The sequence below is a fragment of the Sceloporus occidentalis genome, unplaced genomic scaffold (genome assembly GCF_023333645.1).
Source record: "Sceloporus occidentalis isolate IW3139 unplaced genomic scaffold, rSceOcc1.0.p SCAF_10, whole genome shotgun sequence".
Taxonomy (NCBI): Eukaryota; Metazoa; Chordata; class Lepidosauria; order Squamata; family Phrynosomatidae; genus Sceloporus; species Sceloporus occidentalis.
This window is the reverse complement of record NW_028316990.1, coordinates 8,693,108-8,715,270: the sequence shown is the minus strand read 5'-3', so window position 1 is coordinate 8,715,270 and position 22,163 is coordinate 8,693,108. Positions and strand designations below refer to the sequence as shown.

The 22,163-nt window shown below is 43.1% G+C and overlaps 1 protein-coding gene across 4 annotated transcripts in view; it reads right to left on the bottom strand.

Annotated features, from left to right (window-relative positions):
• ZC3H18 (zinc finger CCCH-type containing 18) overlaps nucleotides 1-22,163 on the bottom strand; it is a 53,443-nt gene that overhangs the window by 9,175 nt on the left and 22,105 nt on the right. For all 4 annotated transcript variants that reach the window (XM_089539626.1, XM_089539625.1, XM_089539627.1 and 1 more), the window contains exons 10-14: nucleotides 8,968-9,168; nucleotides 8,197-8,322; nucleotides 4,796-4,897; nucleotides 1,878-2,021; nucleotides 448-600 (exon numbers count right to left, since the gene is read on the bottom strand). In XM_089539626.1, the coding sequence (XP_089395752.1) occupies nucleotides 448-600; nucleotides 1,878-2,021; nucleotides 4,796-4,897; nucleotides 8,197-8,322; nucleotides 8,968-9,168 (726 nt within the window). The remainder of the gene's footprint in view (nucleotides 1-447; nucleotides 601-1,877; nucleotides 2,022-4,795; nucleotides 4,898-8,196; nucleotides 8,323-8,967; nucleotides 9,169-22,163) is intronic.

The following is a 22,163-nucleotide window of genomic DNA, read 5'->3' as shown; positions in this document are numbered from 1 at the left end:
TACAAGCTCTCTGATAGACATTTTGTAAATGAAGTGGAAATGGGGGACATATCCATTGCATACTTTGACAAAACAAAGGTAAATTCTGGCTTACAAAAATGAAAAGAAAAACAGTTAAAAGCATTATGAAACCATAAATAATAACAATAAAATGCAATTAAAAATAGCTATAAAAATAAAACAGTTGAAAACAAATCTATTAAAAACATTACATACTCTGAAGGGCCCCCCAAGACCACAGATCTCACCTACCTTTATAACAAATTATGTTTGACAGAATTTCATGATGACTCAAAACAGGGAAAACATTCATCCTATTTTGAATGTTCATGAAATTTTGCAGGATGCTTCCAAGAAACAAATGCTGAGTTGAAACCGATTCTTTCATTCAGGAGATGACCCACGCCTTCTAATTTGGAAGAAGCAGGAAGGCATGCAAATTCTCACCTGGATTTTCTGGATCCAGAGGGCGATGGAGAAATGGAGGCAGAGGTGGACCGGGAATGAGATCGGGAAAGGGAGCGAGACAAAGACCGTGAACGGGAACTGGAACCGCTGTAGCTGCTGCCACTTCCACTCATGCTGCAACTGACGGCCCGCCTGCAGGCGAAAGGAAAGGTCAGGACTCCCTTTTCTGTGGTGACAAGGTGTGCCAGATTGGTATCATTTGCACAAGGCACTTGGGTGAAATGTTTATGCTTGCCAGGCTGGGATGTCTTGGGGACCCAGGACTCCAGGGGTACAGAACATACTCTCAAACTCTGGGTACAGATTTAGATTTGACTCCAGTTCTTATAAACCTCTGCCAACACATGGTTTCCTTGAATAAGTAAAAAAAGTTTCCAGGGACCTATGTGCTGGCAAAGAGAGGATGGGCTTCTACAAGAGCAGGCAGAGGAAAGGTGTGTGCGAGTGTGTGTAGGGAATAAATATAGTACAAAATTGAGGAAACCTCATTTTTTTAGGCTACAGGTTTTGAGTCTCCCTTACCCAAAAGGGTAAAATTCAGAAGTGTTTTGGATTTTTGAACATCTGTGTTTGCATATACAGCAGAGCCTTATTATCCATGGGTTTGCCATCTGCTGATTTGAGCATCCGTGGATAGCAAGCCCTGTTGTCCCCAATGGCCGTGTTGTGTCACCATTAAGGACAACAGGATTTGAGATCCCGCATTTTTTAGTATCCATGTGCAGGTCCAGAATGGATTCCCTGCAGACACCATGGTTTGCCCGTATGTACATAATGAGGTATCTTGGAGATGGGACCCAAGTCTAAACACAACATTTGTTTATGTTTCATATACATCACACACACATAGCCTGACAGTAATTTCATACAGTATTTTAAATAATTTTGTGCGTGAAGCAAAGTTTGTGTAGACTGGACCATCAGAAAGCAAACGTGTCACTATCTCAGCTACCCATGAACATTTTTTTTTGGCTTTTGGAGTATTTTGGATTTTTGAATTCCAGATAAGGGAGACTCAAAATGTATAATTCTCAGAATGCCCCCATCTCTTATGTTTTGAACTACAGTTCCCCCAAGCTGGGAGCTGTAGTCCAAAAAAGTAAGGTTTCTCAAGCTCTTACCCAGATGCATGCTAGGAAATGCTCAAAGGGGATCATAGAAGTGGGGAGAGAAACATGTTCTCCCTAACCCCAGAGCCTGCAAAAATTACTTTGCTCGACTACATATTCCCCAAACCACCAGACAGTATGTCCAGGCCATCCTGAGTGGCAGAAGTCTACCCACTAGGCATTGTACTGCCTGTCATCCCTCCAGAGGTGTCCGAGGACACCTAGGATAGCTCAAAATTCATCTGGGACTTGCCTCCTGGGAGCCTGCTCCAGGAAGCTCCCCTGCTCTCCTCCTCCTACCTCCTGGGTGGTGTTCTTGTCTGACGCTCCTTCCTCCTTGCCTCTCTGGTGTCGCCTGGCTTGGCTGGCTCTGAGGCAGCTGGAGCAGCTTTTGTGACTGGCGGTGGTGCCGTGGGAGCAGGGAGTTTCTTCAAAGGCTTGTCCCTGTATAACCAAAATGGGGGTGAGATGAAGCCAATGGGGGACAGGGATGGTGGCAAGAAGAGCATGTCAGGTCTGACCTCCATTTGGAAAACCTTGGTCAAAAAAGCATTAAAGATTAAGAGGCAGCTGGTATGGTTCAAAGGTCATCCTACCCTTGAGCCAGGATGGTGTGAAAAGACTGTCTGGGCTCAGCACAGGAATCCAAGGTTGGCATACAAAGCAGTGGTATCACTAGAGTTGGCGTCACCCGATGCAGTAATTCATGGTGTCACCATGAATTGACCCTCCTCTTCCAATACCACACCATACAGAATCCTTAGTAATGTTTTTTGTAGTAACGCTACTCGTAAATCATAATTCCCTTATATCACTGAAAGTAATGGCAATTGTGACATAAACAACTAGTAAAATTAAAATTACACCTTTAAAATACTACATGTGATCAAAGTGAAAATCTGAGAAGATATGATACACGCACACACACGCACACACACACACACACACACACACACTCCTACTGTGCGGATCTCAGATCTGCACCCTTAATTTGCAATGGCGCGTGTGCACCCTTGTTGCATGCACAGGGGCACCCTCCAATCAAGCCTATGGGGATTGAATAAGTGTGAACCTATGTTTTCGCTGAGGGGGTCTGAATGGTTCCCTCGCAAAAATGGAGGGCCAATTGTATATATAAATCAAACCGTGATTTTGCCATTTTATATAAGGGACACCATTTCACTATACCACTGTATTTAATGGGACTTGAGCATCCATGTGATTTTGATATCCATGTGGGGTCCTGGAACAAAACCCCAGTGGACAGCAAGGCCCCACTGTATTTATTTTGCATTTCTAACTCTGCTCTGGAAAAAGGCAACACTCTGCAGAACTCGGTGCCTTTGATCAAAGGCAGGCTTTATTTGGTCCTTAAAATTTCTTTCAGCACCAAAAAGGGGTGAATGTGGCTTCTCCAAACTCCAGCACTCCTTTGAAGACCTTCTACTTCCTCAAGCAACTCTTGCCCTTCCCTTTCAAACTTGCTGCCCCTTGCACTTGGAACTGTCACCCAGAACAACTGCATAGTAGTACTTTTCTCCCCCCCCAAAATCCATCATTTTCATGCCTTCTGTAAATTGTGTCATCTTGCTGTTGTTAGCTAATCAAGATGCTAATCAATGCTGCAGGCCTCTTAGAAAACAACCCAAATAACTATAGGTAGGAAGGCATCCTTCAATGTCTGACCTTTTTCATTATGTTAGGCATGTATCACGCTGAGTGGATGTGTGAGTGTGTGTGTATGCATGTTTCTAGGGAAGCAAGATGACGTCGATTTCAAAATCAATATTTAAGTATACACAACTGTTGTGTTTGCTTTAATTCACGCCCAGATGCCACAATACCACAGGACCACGCTTTACAAATGTGATCTGATGGAAAGCACCTTCCTAGCCTAGCTCTGGACATGAAAGCCACTGAGAGATCCTGCACTTTTCTACCAAAAAATCCTAAAAGGAAAGGTCCCAGTGATGCCATAAACCTCTTTTAAGGGGCACTATCCCCAAATGGTTTTAAGATTCCATCAGCTTTGAAAAAGGTGGAAGGAAGGGGAAAAATTATCTGAATTACTGGTGAGGCACAGTGCTGTCGTGCTTAGGTTTTCATCAGGGAAATCCAGGTTCATATCCCTTCCTAGCCCTGAAGTCCACTCTGGGCCCTTCACTCTCATCTCAGCTTATGATAGATCACATTTAGCCTTCTCTGTCAGAGAGCTCTGGTGCCACAATAAACTACAGTTCCTAGGATTCCCTAGCACTGAGCCAGTTAAAGCGGTCTCAAACTGCAGTGTGTTTCGGACCCTGGTCAACTTTCTCGGATGCAAAAAATAAACAGTTGCCCAGGAAGGACCTTTATAATCAGACTATATAAACAGCCATGGAAATGCAAAACTTGTGGGTATGGTGATGAGGTGACAAGTTCAGTTTTAAATATGGTCATTGAGGTACAAAGACAGGAGGAAGGATGTTGTTTAAGGCCAGGGTGGATGGATGATCCTATGAATGGCGGAGAGAGTTTGGAGCGGTGTGTGCAGGCTGGGATGTTGAAAGAGCTATTGTTGGGGGGTAGGGGAATTGTCAGAAGCTGGGGAGGGTGAGAAGACCTTGTGCTTTTTGGAGGAAGGTGGGTGGAGGTGGTTTTGGATGGGGTGCAAAAGGCCAGAGAACAGCCCCTCTGCACAAAAAGAGACACATGCATGCATATGTCATTAACTGAGAGCCAATGTGGTATGGTGGCTTGAGTGTCTGACTATGACTCTGGAGACGAGGATTCAAATCGGCCATAGAAACCCACTGAGTGACCTGAAAACTCTGTGACAGGCTTTTGTTTTAGGGTTGCCATAAGTTAGAAACAACGTGAAGGCACACAGCAATGACAACAATGTCATTATCAGGATCCCACTCTACGAGTAATCTATTTCCCTTTGAGGATATTTAAGCAGAATGTCGATCCATTTCATAAACTGTATTGTGTCTAGAGCATAACATCATGCAAGAATTAACCAAACAAATCCTCAGTCCTTAATATCAGTGCATTCACCTGCGAAACAATTTCCCTCCCAAATTCATCAATGGAATGTTTGGCTTCCTGGGACTTATCTCTTGGCCAGCAGCCACTGGACAGAACACTGCAGACAGATTTCCAAATAATTAAGCTCTCAAGCCTAGACAGAAGTTTCATGGTAGAGTGCCTTGTCCAGAACAGATATGTTAACTTACCCCTTTGCCACAGGTGCTGCAGCCTCTCCTTTAGCTTTGGAAACAGGTTTGTGTGGAGACGGCGTGGGAGAAGGAGATGGGGAAGATGAGAAAGATCGTGACCTGCAAAGTTAGACCACAGAGAGAGAGCAAGAGAGATCATGGGGTGAAGGCAGGAGAAGCCCCTTCAAACTAGGGGTTCATTTATGACTGGCCCAGAAAGATCAGGTTAATTGACCCATCAAACGTTTAAAGCAATTAAATTTTATCAGTACAGCACCATCAACAGGTCTGATAAGCTAATTATGAGATCAGATTAGCTCATGATAGTTACAAAACAGCAGCAGCAGTTTATTTTTAAAAATGACTGGAATGAATTCTTATCACTTTTTAAAGTGTTTCTACAAAAGTGAACGACTTCCTGAACTATATTGTGGCAGAACTTCGGGGACAAGTTACATCTATTTGTTATTAAAACATAAATAAAGCAAAATAAAGCAAAGGTTACATGGGGAAAGCCGGTTTTTAAAGGCAAATGTAATAAGGGCAGGCAACAGACCCATTCTTACAGGATAAGGAGGATGGCGTCATTAAATTATCCAATAATACTTGGCCAAGACCAAACAATAGGGCAGGGGTGGGGTGGTTGTTTGCGCCAATATTAGCAGGCAGCTAGTGAAGAACCTCAAGTGGAAAGATATATAATTGAATACTAATCAGTATTGTTCATGCCACTGCATTTTCAGTTTCAATGTTGACTTGATGGTGGTTAACCACCAAGTATTTATAGCTAAAATTTAGCTTTTCTTCTTTTTAAATTCTTGGTTATCCAAATTATATTGGAAGCCCTCCCCAGAACACTGACTGCTTTTAACTCTTCAGTGTGCCAAGCAATTGTCATGCCATGTCCATGGGTTGCCTGAGTTCTATGCCCACAAACAATGGGGATACTGAGCCCCAGAACCCTACTTCTGAGATAATGTGTGCTGTGCAAAAAACAAAACACAGCAAGAAAGAATTAGAGTTAGAAGCCCTTCAAGGGCAGGAAGAAATCTACCAAACACGTGGGGAGGACATGCATCATAAAAATAATAATAAAATGGAGGAACACGCCTGCCAGGGTTTCCAGTAATCAGGGGAGGTGCCTCACTACCCAGCTTGGCTCTCTGCCCCACAAGTGCACCTAATCCTACAAATGCCCCACTTCTTTTTTCCATTCTCTCTGCTCCTTGTCTGTCATCAGCATATCTATTTGGAAAATAACCTGAGTGCTAAATGCAGACAAACCAGAGTGTCACACTTTGCTAGTTCATACACTGCTAAACCAACATGGTGGGCATTGGCCCAACAAAGTATGAAGGGCAAGGTATGAGGAGAGCCCACCTGAGCTGTGTGCCCTGCACTGAAACCAGTAATAGGAGTCCTCCTTCTCCCTCGGTTCTAAGTAATAGTGTGGTGTGTGTTTGTACAAAATATATACAGTCCACGTTTCTTTGGAATTGACTACCTCTGGCTCATAACTCTTTTCTTCATTGAAAAAACTGGCCCGATCTCACCATTTCTGAAGGGAGCCTCTCGTTAAAAAAAAAGAGAGAAAGCCCTCTTCTCAGCCAAAAATGGCTGCCCCTCTCAAAAATGTGGCAAAACTGTTCTCCATGCCACCTGGGTGGGGAGAGGTTGGAGCATTTGGGGGGCAATTTTTTTAAAAGGGGGTGTGCGTTTGTTGTTATGTGCCTTCAAGTCATTTCTGACTAAGGGCAACCCTAAGGCAACTCTATCACAGGATTTTCTTGGCCAGATTTCCTCAAAGGAGGTTTGTCACCATTAGCTTTCTAATGTGACTTGTCCAAGGTCGCCCAATGGGTTTCCCTGGTCCAGTGAGGATCTGAACCCCGGCCTCCAGAGTTGTAGTCCAACGGTCAAACCACTACACTGTGCTTCAAAATATCCTTGGAAACCACATGCAGCCAACTGGCCACACTCTACCCACCACCCTTTAAATCTTACTCCTGTCAGAGGGAAATCAGCTTTCCCAAGTTGTTCACTTGCTTTTGAAGATGCTAAGAGAACAACTCAGGTGAGTAGGGGAAGGAGGAAGAAGAAAAGGAGGACCAGCAATTGCTGCTTGCATCAAGGCATCATGAGATTCCTGGGCAGTCATAAGATGCTATAAATACTTGTCTTTACAGTATTCAAGCACTGCCACTTCACACCTGTCTCCGTGGTTTGAAAGAAATCCTCTTTCATAGATCATAAGACTGCCACGGTTTGTTTACACAACTCTCTCTTTTCTTCTTCTTGCATTAAAAAGAAGATCATTTCTGTTGTGTGGGCATTTCGTCACTCATTTATCAACCTACAGGAGCAGTGGCCAATTCAAACATGTAAAATCAACCAGTACAGTTTGGCACTGTGCCTGCTAAGGAAATTGCCTTTCATTTCTTTCACACGCAGCAGCGGCGGCGGTGACCACATCTATTTGAGATTCCAAACGAGGGTTTAAAACCTTAAACCTGCTAACAGGTCAATATACCACACTTGTGACTTAGTGGACTTGCAAATGGGATCTGCGGAGGGGAGGGGTGAAACCCAAGCCTTCCCCAACTCTGCCATCTTCCAAATTGGGCATGTTTTTAATATTATGAAGCCACTCTGTGTCCCAGTTCTGGGAAAAGAGAGAGATACAAATAATAATAATAAAAATGACGACAACGATGATGATTTTGGGTAGAGGCTAAATCAACACCCAGAGGACATGAGATTGGGGAAGACTGTTCTGAAGCTAACCTTTTAGATGACCTTCAGAATATCCTGCCCAGCATGATCAGTCCAGCCATGCTGGCAGAGGGATTCTGGTCATTGTAGAACAACTTTTCTAAGATGTATTATTGCCAAAATGGGACCTGATTCCCAGCACTTTCAGATATTCTCATCTCACTTCTGTGGTTGGCTCTCAGCAATTGTGGGGCTCCCTGTCTCCACTTTACCCTGTTTTTAGTATGCATTTTATTTCTTTACACCATCTCCTTCTTTGGAGAGTTTTTTTACAGAGGCTGGATGTCTATCTGTCACAGGGAATGCCTGGATTGTGACTTCCTGCATGGCAAAAAGGGATTAGACTGGATGACCCTTGGGGTCTCTTCCAATTTAGGATTCTGTATCAGCACCTTACAGATCACTTGAATTTCCACAAGACCCCAAAGAATATAGGACCACTCTCTCCAACTTGTTGCCCACACAACTGCAGCTCCCATCAGCCCCAGCTAACCACTGGCTCACACTGAAAGTTCAAAATATTTGAACCAGATCTTGGCAGTCTGATTTCAGAAAGCTCAACCCTGGTCACTCCCTTGATTGATGAAGTGCCAACAAAACAACTGGCGGTGAAGTTCTCAACTGCTGGCAGGTTAAAAGAACAGTACCTGGACCGACTGCCTGAGAAGGAGCTGTGTCTGGAAGAGCGACTAGAGTAGGAGCTGTATGAAGAAGATCTAGAATGCGATCGTGAAGAACCAGATCCAGAATAGGAGGAGGAGCGAGATGATGACCTGAAAGAAAAAGAGAGGGTGGGGAACAACATAGCAGTTAGAAAAGACGCCATATACAAATTCTTCTTTTTGGTTACCATTAGGTTAAAAACATGTATTCACATGCATTCATTCATATGAAGGCTCTTCTTCAACTCCTTTGAGATTTTTCTGGGTCACAGTTAGGCAACTGTGGAGGGAACTTTCTTTCCTGTGAGCTGCAGCATCTTGTTTGACTGTATTTGTGGCTAAATATTTTTGGGGGTTGGGGCCTAAGAGCTTTGGGGAGAGTCATACTTTCCCCATTCTGTTTTGTATTCATGCCATGTGCGAGCACTGCATTCCACTCTGCTACAAAAACCCACCCCTAGGGTCCACTTTTCCTGGGGCATGGGCTACTTTGCCACTCACTCCAAAAGGACCATGGTCATTGTTCAACTGCCCTCTTCTTAGAAGAACACCAAACCAACCTGCCTCTGTGCTCTCACCCTCAAGAATGAGCTCCATACTGTCCCCCTCAACTGTTTACCTTATTTCCCCCATCTCTAACTAACATGGTTCTCTCCCAGCCTCTTGTTGGGACAGGGTCTTGGCCACCATCCTGGAAATATGCTCACTAGAAGAAATCCCCTTGCATCACTGTTGTTAACCCTTTGGAGACTGTACCTTGAAGAACCCGAGCCAGAAGCTGATGAGGCTGAAGTTTTCCGGCGCCGGCGAGCACGGCTGGGAGAGGCGGACATCCCATGCTTCTTCTTGGGAGATTTTGATCGGCGCCAAGGGTCCTTCCACTCATCTGCTCTCTTGGAGTGAGATGAGCTGGTTGTGGTTACGTCCTTATCCTTCTTTGGTGGCTCAGGCTGGCGGCTGAAAGATGGACCCAAAAAGATGGCCAGGGGGAAAAGACCCTCTTGGGACTATGTGGTGATAGAACAAAACCCTCTTGCCCCGCTCCTTGAGAACAAACAAAAAGATGAACTTGGTTCTAGAGAAGGAACTAATCCATTACTGGGTTTCTGAGACAGGGGGAACCAATAAAATTGCATACAAATTGTAGAACAGATCATAAAAAGTAAAAATGTCAATAAAACTGAAAGGCAAGTCATCTTAAAAAAGCAGATTCCTTAAAACAGAAACATTCAGCATTGAAAATCAATTGAAATGGTAATATCTTCAAGAGAACAGAAGGAGATGAAGAGGGAGGAGATACTGCCAAGTTTAGATTGGGATGAAGATTTTAGAGACTGGGCAAAGACAATCTCTGTGATTAGAGTCTAATGCTCTAAATCTCTCTACTTCAAATTTACACTCTCAAGATGTGTTGGACTCCAATGCCCATCATGCTGCCTGGGGATGACAGGAGTTGTAACCCAGCACTTTTGGCAATAGCAATAGCAAGTACATTTCTATACGGCTTATCAGTGCATTTAAGCACTCCCTAAGCGATTTACAAAGTGTAAGCTAATTGCCCCCAACAATATGGGTATTCATTTTAGCAACCTCAGAAGGATGCAAGCCTGAGTTGAGCTTGAGCCCTGGCTAGTATTGAATTCGCAACCTTATGTTTTGTGAGTGAGTGGCTGCAGTACAGGCATTTAACCACTGCACCATCAGGTCTCTTAGAAAGTAATGGGTTTTGACAAGCTGCCTTAAATAGTCTAGGAGCAAGTGAGTAGCATTATTTTAAAATGAGCCTGGAAACCAACTTGCATTTCTTGTAGGGTTCCCAAGATCAAAATCTGCAGGCTGTGCTTGTCTAGCCGTAGATCACACATGGGGGAAATGTGTTGTCAATCAAGTATACCTTTTGATCCATTTGTAAAGGCAGCCCTACATAAAGACTACAATGATAGTTCATGCTGGAAAGAACCAAGGTACAAATGTTTGATGTCAGGTACAGAGTAGATCCTTCTACTGATAGGGAAAAAGAGTCCAGAGTACCCCAGCTGTGCCTCTCCCTTGCACTACTTTGCTTTAAAGTGGCTGGTTTGCTACAACAGTGGAAAACTGAAAACTGCGAGACAGAAGCAGGCAGGTCAAGCTTAATCTACTCCACTGCTATTTCTTACAGCTATTAGACTACAACTCAAGCTTTTATGTCTTCCCGATTCTTTAGTATCACCTTGCAACACTCTGGAAAGAGATGTTTTGGTCACTGTAGTGCTTGCATGGCATAGTGGTTTGAGCACTGGACTATGACTCTGGAGACCAGGGTCTGAATCCCAGCTCGGCCATGTAAACTGATTGGGTGGCCTTGGCCAAGTCATACTCTCTCAGCCTCAGAGAATGGCAATGGCAACCCCCTTCTGGAAAAAAACCCTGTGATAGATTTGCCTTAGGGTCACCATAAGGTAGAAACAACTTGAAGGCACTCAACAACAAGTGCTTGCTTTACAAACCACTATTGTATTCAGGGCTAATAATGACAGACAAAAATCCCTGGAATATTAAAAACTTTCTTTCAAGGTGCTGTGAAAGGAAACAACACAGGAGTACTGTGGAAATGTGTCAGCCTTCCCCAGGGTGCTTTTTATTACTCAGACTAATCCATGGGAAATCTATAGAAAAAAATTTTGTTTTCATTAATGCTGCAGAAGCTCTTCTACTTCTGTGCTTTCACGACATCTACAAACAAAAAGCCCCAAACCCTTTGGAGCTGTATTGCTAGACCAGTTGCAAAAGAAAAAGGGGAATCAGGGGCTCTTTATCTGGCTAGGGAAAGTGATGCAATGATGCCGCTTTAATGAATGGAGATCTGATGGAAAGCACAAAATCTTTTAACTACTGTCCAGGGAACCACTGACTTTGCCTGCTGAAGACTGAAAAATCCAGGTTCTGGGCAATTTTGTGTTTGTATGTGTGTGTGTGTAAATAATTAGTATATATGCCTCTCTCTCTCTCTGGCACCTGAGTGATGAAGATGTACCAACTCTAAACACTCCAAATCACATGCAGCTTGCCACCTCCCATGCTCTCCCTTAATCCAAACCTTTGTTCATTTCCCATTGTTCCCAAATACTTGTCAGTCATCAAATTCCAGGGGCTACTGGATCATGCAGACAGTCACTTGAGCTCAGAACTAATCACCTCTGGATTTTATGTCTTTGCCAGTAAGATGTATGAATAAATATGAAGGAATATGCTGTAGTTAGAATCCCGGATGTTCCCCACATCCAACGACGCATCCAGGCCAAGACTCTAGCATGTGGCCTCAAAGCTGACCCCTCGGAAACTCATAGCTCCCAATTAAAATATCAAGACTATGGGCCTCACTGAACCTTTAAAACCTTTAAAGCAGAATGAAAGCAGCACACTATAGAGCAGAGGGGCAGCTTTGGGGAATGTGTGTGGGGGGGATTTTGACCCCCTACACAAACTGAGACTTATACCCCTCTCAAAAATGTCATGCCTCCTCAAGATGCGGCCAAAGTAGGGCAGCCTCAACTTAATCATCTTGGCTTCCAGGGAAATTTCTGGCTTGATCTGTTCTAGGACCCATTTGTCCATAGTATCCTCAGCATTCTTCTCAAGCACTGCTTAAAAGAACTGCTTAAAAGAACTTCATATAAAGACCTGTGAACCAAGGATGGGAACCAAGATTTATTGTTCTTTCTGGATATTATCCCCTTCCCAATGCCTGCTCCCTATCTCCTGGACCCCCCTTTTCCTCATCTCTCCTCTCATACCTTAATTCTCCCCACCCTCTTTGTCCGATTGAGAAGAAACTCAGGGTTCTCTGTCTTTCCTTCCTGGACTAGCATTCTTTAACACAGATTCTTAAGATTTTTATAGCAAAGTTGCAGAGATGCCCGAGATTGTAATCCAAACCAAAAGGCAATGTCTGACTGCCCTGGGGCATTGGGCATTTCTAAGAACATTCCCAGAGCGCCAGCTGTAAATGTTAAAAGGTTTTTTTTTTAAAGGCTGGCTGTCCTGGTGAAAGAGACATAATTCTGGGGAGAGGATTTCAGTTTTCAAAGCCAGCATTACCAGGGAAGTTATTTTGGCAAAGAAAACTCTTGCCAGAAGGGAAACGCCACATTGTCGCTTTAGAGATCTGGCATGAGCAAAATCATGCTTTGCTTTGCTCTGGTGAGCAAACCAAGGAAGAGAAATCTGGAGTTTTGCCAGAGCAACTGAATAGAAAAGAAAGAAAAGAAAAATCCCTTGGATTGTTTTAATGCAAATGATCATGCAACAGGAGGATGCAGCCAGGGAAATGGTACTTCCGCTTTGAGAAAGTTACTCTCCCCCTTCTTCTGTAGGTGACATAAGCAGCCATTTCCACTGACGGACTATTCTTATCAGACAGGAAGGCTCAATGAGAGCATAGCTGTTGAGAAGTGCTAAGACAACACTCCACGGCTTGTGAAGACTAGGAAGGAAGTTTAAAATAAAATTAAATTAAGAAAGGTGACATGCTGACATCACGGTAGATTTCCCAGGACTGACAACGGGAAATGAAAGATTTGGAAGTGGTTACGCAACTCAGGCCCGATTTAGAAGTTTGTAAGGTAATTCTGAACAAACATGTACGTGCCCTTTAAAAATGTCAATAGCAGACTTCAAAACAGATTTTTAAATGCAGATGACTGTGACGTTCCAAAAAAAAAAAAAAAAAAAAAAAAAAAAAAGTAGGGAGAACACAAACAGCGCCGAGCAATAATTTTATTGGGTACAACTGAGTCACAAACTGGCTTTCGAGCATCACAGAACAGTTTCGTGATCTGTTGAAGGGTCAGAAAAGATTTGCCTCAATGTGCTTTAGGTGCAACCTGAGACACTTTTACATTGGGCAAATAAAGAGTCTGATTTCCCAGTTCATCATTTCAAGCTGATGACTATGTACGCAGTCAGCCAGAATGGTGTAGTGCTGGACTAGGACTCAGGGACACTAGGGTCTGAACCTCTGCTCAGTTATGGAAACTTGTGGGGAGACTTGAGCATATCAACCTAAGAGGAAGGTAGTGGCAAACTCCATCAGAAGCAACCTTGCCAAGGAAACCCTTTCTTTAGTCATCATTTTCAGAAACAACTTGATGGTGTACAACCACCACCACCACTTATTGCCCCCCTAAATGCAACACATTTGTCCTTAGCACCTCTATTTATATTCATTAATTACATTTAGCCAGAAGGAGTATCTGTAAGGCTGGAAAATTAATTCACAACTTGGAACTTTCAAATGGCCCCACAATGACAGAACTATTGCTGTGAATTTCAAGTCTTACAGTTATGAAACACCATTAGTATCAGTAGAGAGATAAATATGATGATATAAAAGAGGTTGGAGATCCAAATAACTCCTTTTGAGAGCTCGGAGGGAGACAAAAAAGAAAGGCTTTCTCTTTGGAATTGCAGACTCCCGTTTCTACCTTTACTTTCTATTGGCTTGCTCTGTCCCTCAAAGAAATTTCTGACATAAACAAAAGTTTCTTGGGGTTGGACCGTGAGATCATCAAATGGGATCAGGTCAACTGATCAGTGAAATGAAGCTCAAGCACTTTTAACACCTTCATGAAGAGAAAGGGTATGCTATGGCACAATCCTAGGAGTATTTACCCAGGTGTAAGCCCGACTAACGCAGGAGAAGAGTGCATAAGATTGTGGTCTGAATCATCAACAGGCCTGATGCTGATCTGAACCACCAAATAAGTTATGCCATTCCCAGGAATTTGCAATGTTCAGCTGGTCTTGGTAGTCAAGCAAAAGGCTGCCACCTGCAAGGCCAGACCTCTTTTTCTCAAACTCTGAATACTTCCCTGAAACTCGGTCCTCCCAAATCGCCAGCCGTATGAGATGGGGAGGAGACTTGGGGTGCCCCCTGAGCATTTCCAAAGCACTTGGCCATTCCTATCCACTTTCTACCTCTGACTTTAATCAAAGGGCTGGTCTAACGCTTCTCAAGTTGTATTACTGAGGAATTTGGAGACCCCTCAGAAGCACTGGGGGCCTTTTAGCTCAAAGACTAAGAGGGTGAATGGGGCTCATAATACTTGCAAGGATGGAGATAGGATGCTCACAAGCATGAGCAGAATCATGGGTTTGGGTCATCTCAAGGACAATATATACCACTACAAACCCAGCCATGCTTTAAGATCAGCCTTGCAGGCCTTTATGGTCAATGACTCTGGTGGGCATGTAAGAGAGGGTCTTTTTTGTGGTGTTCCCTGGGTCGTTGAATCCCATCCTAAATAATCTGTGTTATAGCAGAAGCTTTCTTCAAATGGTTGCCTTTCCTTAAGCCTTTTAGCATCACTGATTCTGAAATGGCTGAACTTTGTTAACTGTGTCTTGAAGAGAAACATCCATAAACTTCCATTGGGACAAAATGCTATGCTGGAACATGGAATCGAGGTCATATTACTCAGATATTGAAAGACTTGCACCAGTAGCTCATGATATCATCATCATCATCGCTGCTGTCATCGGCATCATCATCATCTATATCCCACCTTTCCCCCAAGGCTGCGACTCAAGGCGGTTTATATATTTAAAATATTACAGTTAAAACATACAAAAAGTCAAAATTAAAACCAAATCAAACTATGAACTGGGTAGCACACAGTGCATCTTCATGCAAACAGATAACTGCACAAGCTTTGCAAAACTGGCTTACTGTGCGTCAGAATTTGAAGAGGTGAGATAAGACTCCAAACAGTTAAGAGAGCGCCAAGTACTAGCCCAGTTCCTTGAGCAATATTGGAAGAAAAAGACTGTTACTCACTACAGCCTAGTTATTTCCTGTAGTTAAGGCTATTTCTTAGCATCATCCAAGGAGGTGGAGGTGGGACCCTGGACCAGGGAAGGCTACTGTGTGACTCATCCAGAGGGGACCAACGACAAGTGAGGAATCCGCTGCTCTTGCTAAACCTTCTTGCCTCCACAAGGTCATGACTCCATGCGTGTGTGTGAGGGACAGTCATGCAATTACAGTTGCATTACCTGATTGCTGCCACTCCCTTCCGGCGGCAGAGCTCATTCTAACACTTTCCCGTTTGCCATGGGTGGATGCTCTTTCCCTAGTGGGACAATTAGAAGGACTCCAGTAGGAAGCCTGCTTAGCCAAAACAATTGCATTTTGAATTCAAGACTGGAGGGGGTGGTGAAAGAAGAATATGTAATGCGTGGGTGGGAGCAACTGTGAGGAGGTCAGGGACCAATTTCCAACAAGAGCTCTGCAGGATGCTCCCCCTTCCCAACAATGCCAAGGAGCACCTCCTGTTTTGGCCAAAGCCCAGACAAAATGACAAACAAAAATTACGCTGTATCAACTATGGTTACCACTTCGGCCAAAATATTGCCCCAAAGGAACCAAAAGACGGGGAGTTGTTGAATCAAGGTTTTGCCCATGGGTGTCTGTGTGGTATGAATTTTGGTAAAAGTCACCTGAAAAAAATCTCACCAAAAACTAAAGAAGGAGCTTTAGAGTCCAGAGTCCATACTGGCTATACTTTCCCCATCCTTGCTTTAATGCACTAATACAGTAGTCTCCAAACTTTGATCTTCCAAATCTTAGAGGCCCTAGCCAACTTGGCCCTGAAGTGTAAAACATCTGGAGGATTAAGCTGTAATAGGTTTACAGCTGCAAGGATATTCCTGCCAACAAACAATATTCTGCTTTTTCAGAAGCTCTTGCATTCCAAACCCTCTGAAGGCTTTCTGACCATCTCTCTGCTTGCAGCTGAATACTGTAATTCACAAGTAGGTTGTGGACATCCTTTCTTTGGGGGTACTATGGCTGCCTTTCAAACAGGTCCACAAAAGTGAAGCAGCATTTGAACTAGCCATGCTAGTTCAATAATAAATGAACTTCCAGTTTCTGCAAAGCTTGCCCATTTTGCAAACTGAATTATGACTTGACATAGGCTACCAATCCAAAAATTGAACTATATCCCGAAGGCACCAGATGCTGTCTGATCTTGGAAGCTAAGCAGGGTCAACCATGAGTAGTACTTGGATAGGAGACCGCCAATGTATACCAGGTGCTGTAGGTGAAATTTCAGAGGAAGGAACTGGCAAAACCACCTCTGAGGATACCTTGCTTATGAAAACCCTATGAAATTTGTTGGGGTTCCCATATGTCTACAGGCAACATGAAGGCACATACTGACACACAGATTAAGAAGTGAAGAGAGATGATAACAATGGGAGTGCTCAGCACCCAGCAGGGGGAGCATGTTGTATCCTGGGAACGTTTTGTAACTGACCTGAAAGCTGCCATACTTGGAAGTTTCCAAAGGGAGGTTCCAATATCAGGCACTATCAGCCTTGACAATATCAGGCTTAGGCTCAATGAGGACTGGGAGTGGTTTGTTCATGATGGAAAATATCTTGCTTCCTAGTTTAGGTGTTTATTCATCTTGCTTTGTCAATCTGTCACGAGCTGGGAGTGGATTACACCCTTTCTGATGGAAATCTTTTACTTTTCTAATGGAATCTCCTTTACGCTTTCCCTAACTGTTCCTTCTGCTGCTTAAAATTTGGTGACACTATCACCAGTCTCTGGATATATGGCATATATGTCATGACCACATCCTGCACTGAACCTCATAAACATACTAGTCCATAAGAAATTCTTCATTTTGTGGTAACAGTATGCCATAGCTAACTTTTTATCCAATCCCATGGCTGACCATGGGATAGAAGTCTTTCACGCTATACCATTATAGCACTTTGATACCACTTTAATTGCCACGGCTCCATCTTATGAGATCCCAAGATTTGTAGTTGTATTAGCTATTAGCTATTCTCATCCAGAGACCTCTTATGCCTCATGAACCTATAAATCCCATGGCATGCCAGTTAAACTGCTACAAAGTAGTGTAATGTGAAAACTGATCTCTTATCTGATTTAGCACGTTTGGTTTAAAAGCTGTATTCAAATCCATTTGTAGCTTTAACTGGGATTTATTCATTTATATGCTTAATTTTTAGCAATAACTAATTTTAATTCATGTAAAGAGAATAGCATCCTCTTATGTTTAACCAAAAAAATGACTACCCTTGAAAGAGCATATTTTTCTGGACACATACTTAAAGGGAGCTATACCCGATCTATCAATAGTTTATCTTTCTTTTGTTGAATTATAACTGTAGTATATACTTGACTTACTATCTCTACTACTTACTGGTTTCATTTCATGCCAAGAAAAATCCAACTGAGTACAACTACTTAAAACGTCTATTTCATTAAAGGAGGGATGCAATTCTGTTGAGAAGCGAGATTTTGCAAAACGGAAACAAACTTTGCAGTGGGTTCATCTGTTAGTCTATTCCTCTGAACACTAGGGCTTATCAATGTTTTCCTCCCTAGAAGAATAGCTTCATATGCTATATTTAGCTCATCTAACATTATTGATAACAATACAATTGTCCGGAAACCTTTGGCTAACTGTGAATGATGTGGAGAACGATCTGCAGAAAAATTTAGCATTGGAAAGTTTTCTAGAAAATTTTCCACTTTGGAAAACCTTCCATTCCAGAAGTGAGTCAGAGAAGGCAATACTGGGTTGGATGAAGAAAAGAAAAAGCCACACAAACAGCCAGAGCAAGGTAGTTTCCTACAGGAAACACATGAAGGTGGCAATATGCATTTCTGAATATGTATTTCATTGTGTGTTTTTAAAAGGGAGGGGTGCAATGGAAACAGATGAGAAACAAAGCAGATTTTAAACCGAGCCCTCGTGCAACGTTACGACATCTCTAGATTAGCAGAGATTAATCTCAAACAAACCATAATCTGAGCAGACAAGAACAGGCTTGGATGTCATCATTACTGGATTCAATATGACCTGAACGGGCAAGATTGGGGCTTTAAAAAAAATCCCTTTCCTTCCTTTGCCCTGAGTCACCTTAACAGGATGGCAGCTTTCCCACTGGGTTGACTAGTTTTAAAAACATTCTTGGAAATGCTCCTTTGCATTTCTGAATTCCACCCCTTCTTTCCTCTTACAGCTTCTTTATATCCCACTCTGCAGTTAGGGAAATGGGGAGACCACCTTGAAGAATCAAGTTAGTTCATTGAGATAAAGCCATAGCTGGCTTTATCTAAAGCACATGTACAATAGGCATTCTGCACGTGGCGAAACAGCCAGATTGCATCATGATATTTCCTGGCACTGGCTCTCTCTCTCTCTCAACTTCATTTTTCAGAACCGGATGTAAGTGACAAAAGAACCAGAAAAAGCACCTTCTACTACTTAGCATCTTTCCTCTAGAGAGCTCAGGATGGTGTACTTTGTGTGTGTGTCATCCTTCATCATTCTCATAACAACCTGTGAGGTGGGTTTGGCTCAGCAGGTGCCCAAGGCATATACTATGAGTAGCATAGCTGAAAAGGGATAGGAAACAAGGTCTCCCCAGCTAACAACTTATAACAGGATTATTTTGCTAATGCATTCAGGCAGGAGGGGAATGAGACCCAAGCAACTGGTATCTATGATGTTATGGTGTGCAGAATTGAGTTTAAAGAGTTCTGGAAGGATCGAGACCCTCTGAAAAGTGACAGGGTTGTGTTTTGGGCAGCCTATTGCTTGGAAAAGTAACATTTTTGGACTATAACTCCCAGAACCCCCGGGCCAGCATGGGTGCACAGGTCTCTTTTATCAACACACCATGTGTGAGAAGCCTGCTGCCCATTTAAATGCCATCTCCCCATACTTTCTTATTTCCAGTTCTAAAGACATCAAGTACATGTTCCATTAAAGAAAGAAACAAACCACTTTGGGTGGCGTGCAAATGCAGCCCTAGAGGCCAGAGATCGAGAAAATTACTTTTTGGGTTACAGAATTCCCTAGACAACCTGAGATTCTGGGGGATTCTTTGGCCTGTTACAGACTGCCAAAATAAAGCTGCTTCGGGTCTCTTTGGAGGTATGCTATTTAAATGATGCATGGGCCTAAGAATCCGGAAGCTGCACCAAAGCTGCACTCCAGTGTTTAGGAATGGAGTGTGGCTTTGGCGCGACCTCCGGACTCTTAGGACCCATGCATCATTTACATAGCATACCTCCAAAGAGACCCGAAGCAGCTTTATTTTGGCAGTCTGTAACAGGTCTATATAGTAATACAAAAAAGCTACGTTTCCCCAAGTCTGGAGTAGAAGTGAGTGAGGTTTTTGAAAAATGCAAAATTGCCCTTTGCGATGTGACTTTCAGAGGTTCTGCAAGAGATTTTAAAAATCCAGCACAAAGCTGCTTTACCGAAGTCCTCATCACTGGAGGCAGTCACCCTCAGCAGGAGGCACTGGAGCACCTGAAGCCCTGGCGGCGTCACGTGAACGCCTGAACAGCTTCGGCCTGAGACTACGCAAGAGGCAGGAGTTGCCAAGAGGCGAGCCAGGATTTAATGATTAGGGAAAGCACAGACGTCTATAAATAAACTCAATGAATGTAAAGTCACTCCCACTGGAAGGAAGAAGGAGGCTGGTTAGACACCCAAGAATTTCTAAAGATGTTACACATTAAACAAACCCCCAGATTATTAATTCGCTTCTTTGGAGGCTAAATTAAAGAGCTATAATTAGAATTTCCGTTTATAGAGCACCACTCCGGGGAAGGAGCTGGGGAACTGAATAAGCAAGCAACCGATCGCCCCGAACATTAAGGTCATCAGCAAGAGCGTCACATACTAAAGACTGAAGAGCCTAGGCCAACAAATTAAATCTAAATAAACTGCAGAGCATCCGTAAGGATTAACGTTCATAAAAAAAGCACACATACACAATCCAGCCTCTCAGATATGGCTGGCTTCTGCATAGGTTTCCAGATAAGGCTGACGTACCTTCCCTGGAGAATGGCAGAGAGAGCGCCACTTCCTCTGTTATTCTTCTCTTCCTCTTGGCAAATAAACACTCAAGGGTTCTTTCTTTTTTTAATTGAATGAGTCGAAAAAGGAAGCAGGCTCTTTACGAGTGGCATAATACATTTTTTTAAAATGTGCAATCCTGTGCATATTTACATAGAAATCATACTGTATTTCATGGAATTTATTACCCAGGAATCATTTTTTAAAGAAGAATTGCAGCTTCAGGACACAAATCCTAAAAAATCTACTTGGGGTTAAGCTCCGTTGAACCCAGTGCAGTTTACTTCTAAGTAAACATATTCAAGCCTGCGCCATAAGAAGAGCATCTTCAGCCACATTCACAGTATGCCTGAGCATGTTTTCCTTAAAACCCTCCAAAAGGGCACATGCCACTCAATTCAACTTTAGGAAGGTCTCATTATCTCTGGACATCTGGCAAACCCAAAAAGTATAATTGTGATACACATTCTTTATCACTTGGAACTAAAGATCTGGTTTTACTAATAACAACAATAATAAATACCTGCAAAACTGCTTTCAGATCTCCCATTCTGAATTCTCTAAGGAATCAGGTGAGTGATAATGAGGAAATATGGCGGACTGATATCATTAGCAGTTAAGTGTGGAAAACTTGAACCCAAATACTTGAGAGAGAACAGAATGCATTTCCTTGCCATTGGGAACTGGATTGGCTCCTTGAAAATAACAACTAGATAGCTAGGAACCTTGGCTTTTAGCAATCAGTGTACATTTCCATCTTACATCAATCTTACATCACCTGGCTTATTCACCAGCTGGATGAGTTATATAATGAGCACCAAGAAGCTGTTGGGATGCATGATGCTGTCATGAGAGCTTACATTGGTTCTTGAAGACAAGTCAGTGAGGCCAGCAGTGAAACTAGAGGGCAAGAACTCCAGAGAAGCACCAGGGCGACAGGAAGGTTGGAAGCACTCCCTTTAAGGTCCTGGGTCTCCGGTTCACATATTCTGACTACAGGCTGAATATATGAACTGCGTGGGAAAAAGAACAGGAACTGCTGGCTGAGTTTAAGAAATGAAGGTGCTTTACAGACTGTCCAAAAAGGGCGGTCTGCCGGCGCTGCTGGTTGCTGCGTGATTCCTGGACGCAACAAAAAAGAAGCTGCAAAATGCAGCTTCTTCTTGCGGCACGGAAATGGTGCCATAAGTCGCCAACAGCGCACTCGTGGCATCATTTTTGCCGCACACCATGTGGACACTTGGTATCCACGATGTCAAAATGGTGGCACCTGTGTAGAATGGGCGCCGCCATTTTGTACACGCCGAGCGCATACTAAGGTTGGGGGAGTCCGGAAAGGACGCCCCTTTCTAACTCTAGTACGTGCGCGGCACGTACTTTTTGCCCGTCTGTAACGGGCCGAAATCTAATTCAGAGTGGACAAATTCTGGAGTCCAGGAGACAATTTTCCACCCCCAAGACTTGTCATAGGCTAAACCAATATCCTCAAAAACCAAACCAAACCCCCTCTTGAGATGTTTTGGGGAAGCAAAGCAAGGCATGCGCACCCATGGATTATTTGAAAGAGGACGCCAAGAGTGGCAATTTTTTTAAAAAAGGACAACTGGGAATGTTTTCGTGTTCCAAACAGTATTATCTGATTTAGCATCTTCAGTTTAAATGTTCCAGTCAAACCCATTTAAAGTTTTATGTGCCAATTATCTTACTGGGATGTTGCTAATTATATAAAGAGAATAACATATGCTTCCTTTATGTTTAGCAAAAATGACTATACCTGAAAGAACATTAGTTTTCTTTTCAAAGACACATACCTGAAGAGGGGTCTTTTGTTATGCTGTTATGGCGACCCTAAGGCAAAACTATCATGGGGTTTTCTTGGCAATATTTGTTCAGAGGAGGTTTGCCATTGCTTTCCCCTGAGGCTGAGATCATGTGTTTTGCCCAAGGTGTACTTGATGTAAATTATGTGTTATGTCAACTGTGTAACTTTCTTTGGCTGAGGTGTAGCTGTAGTACCTTCAGCTTCATTTGCGCACTCTCTGTGCTAATTATCAG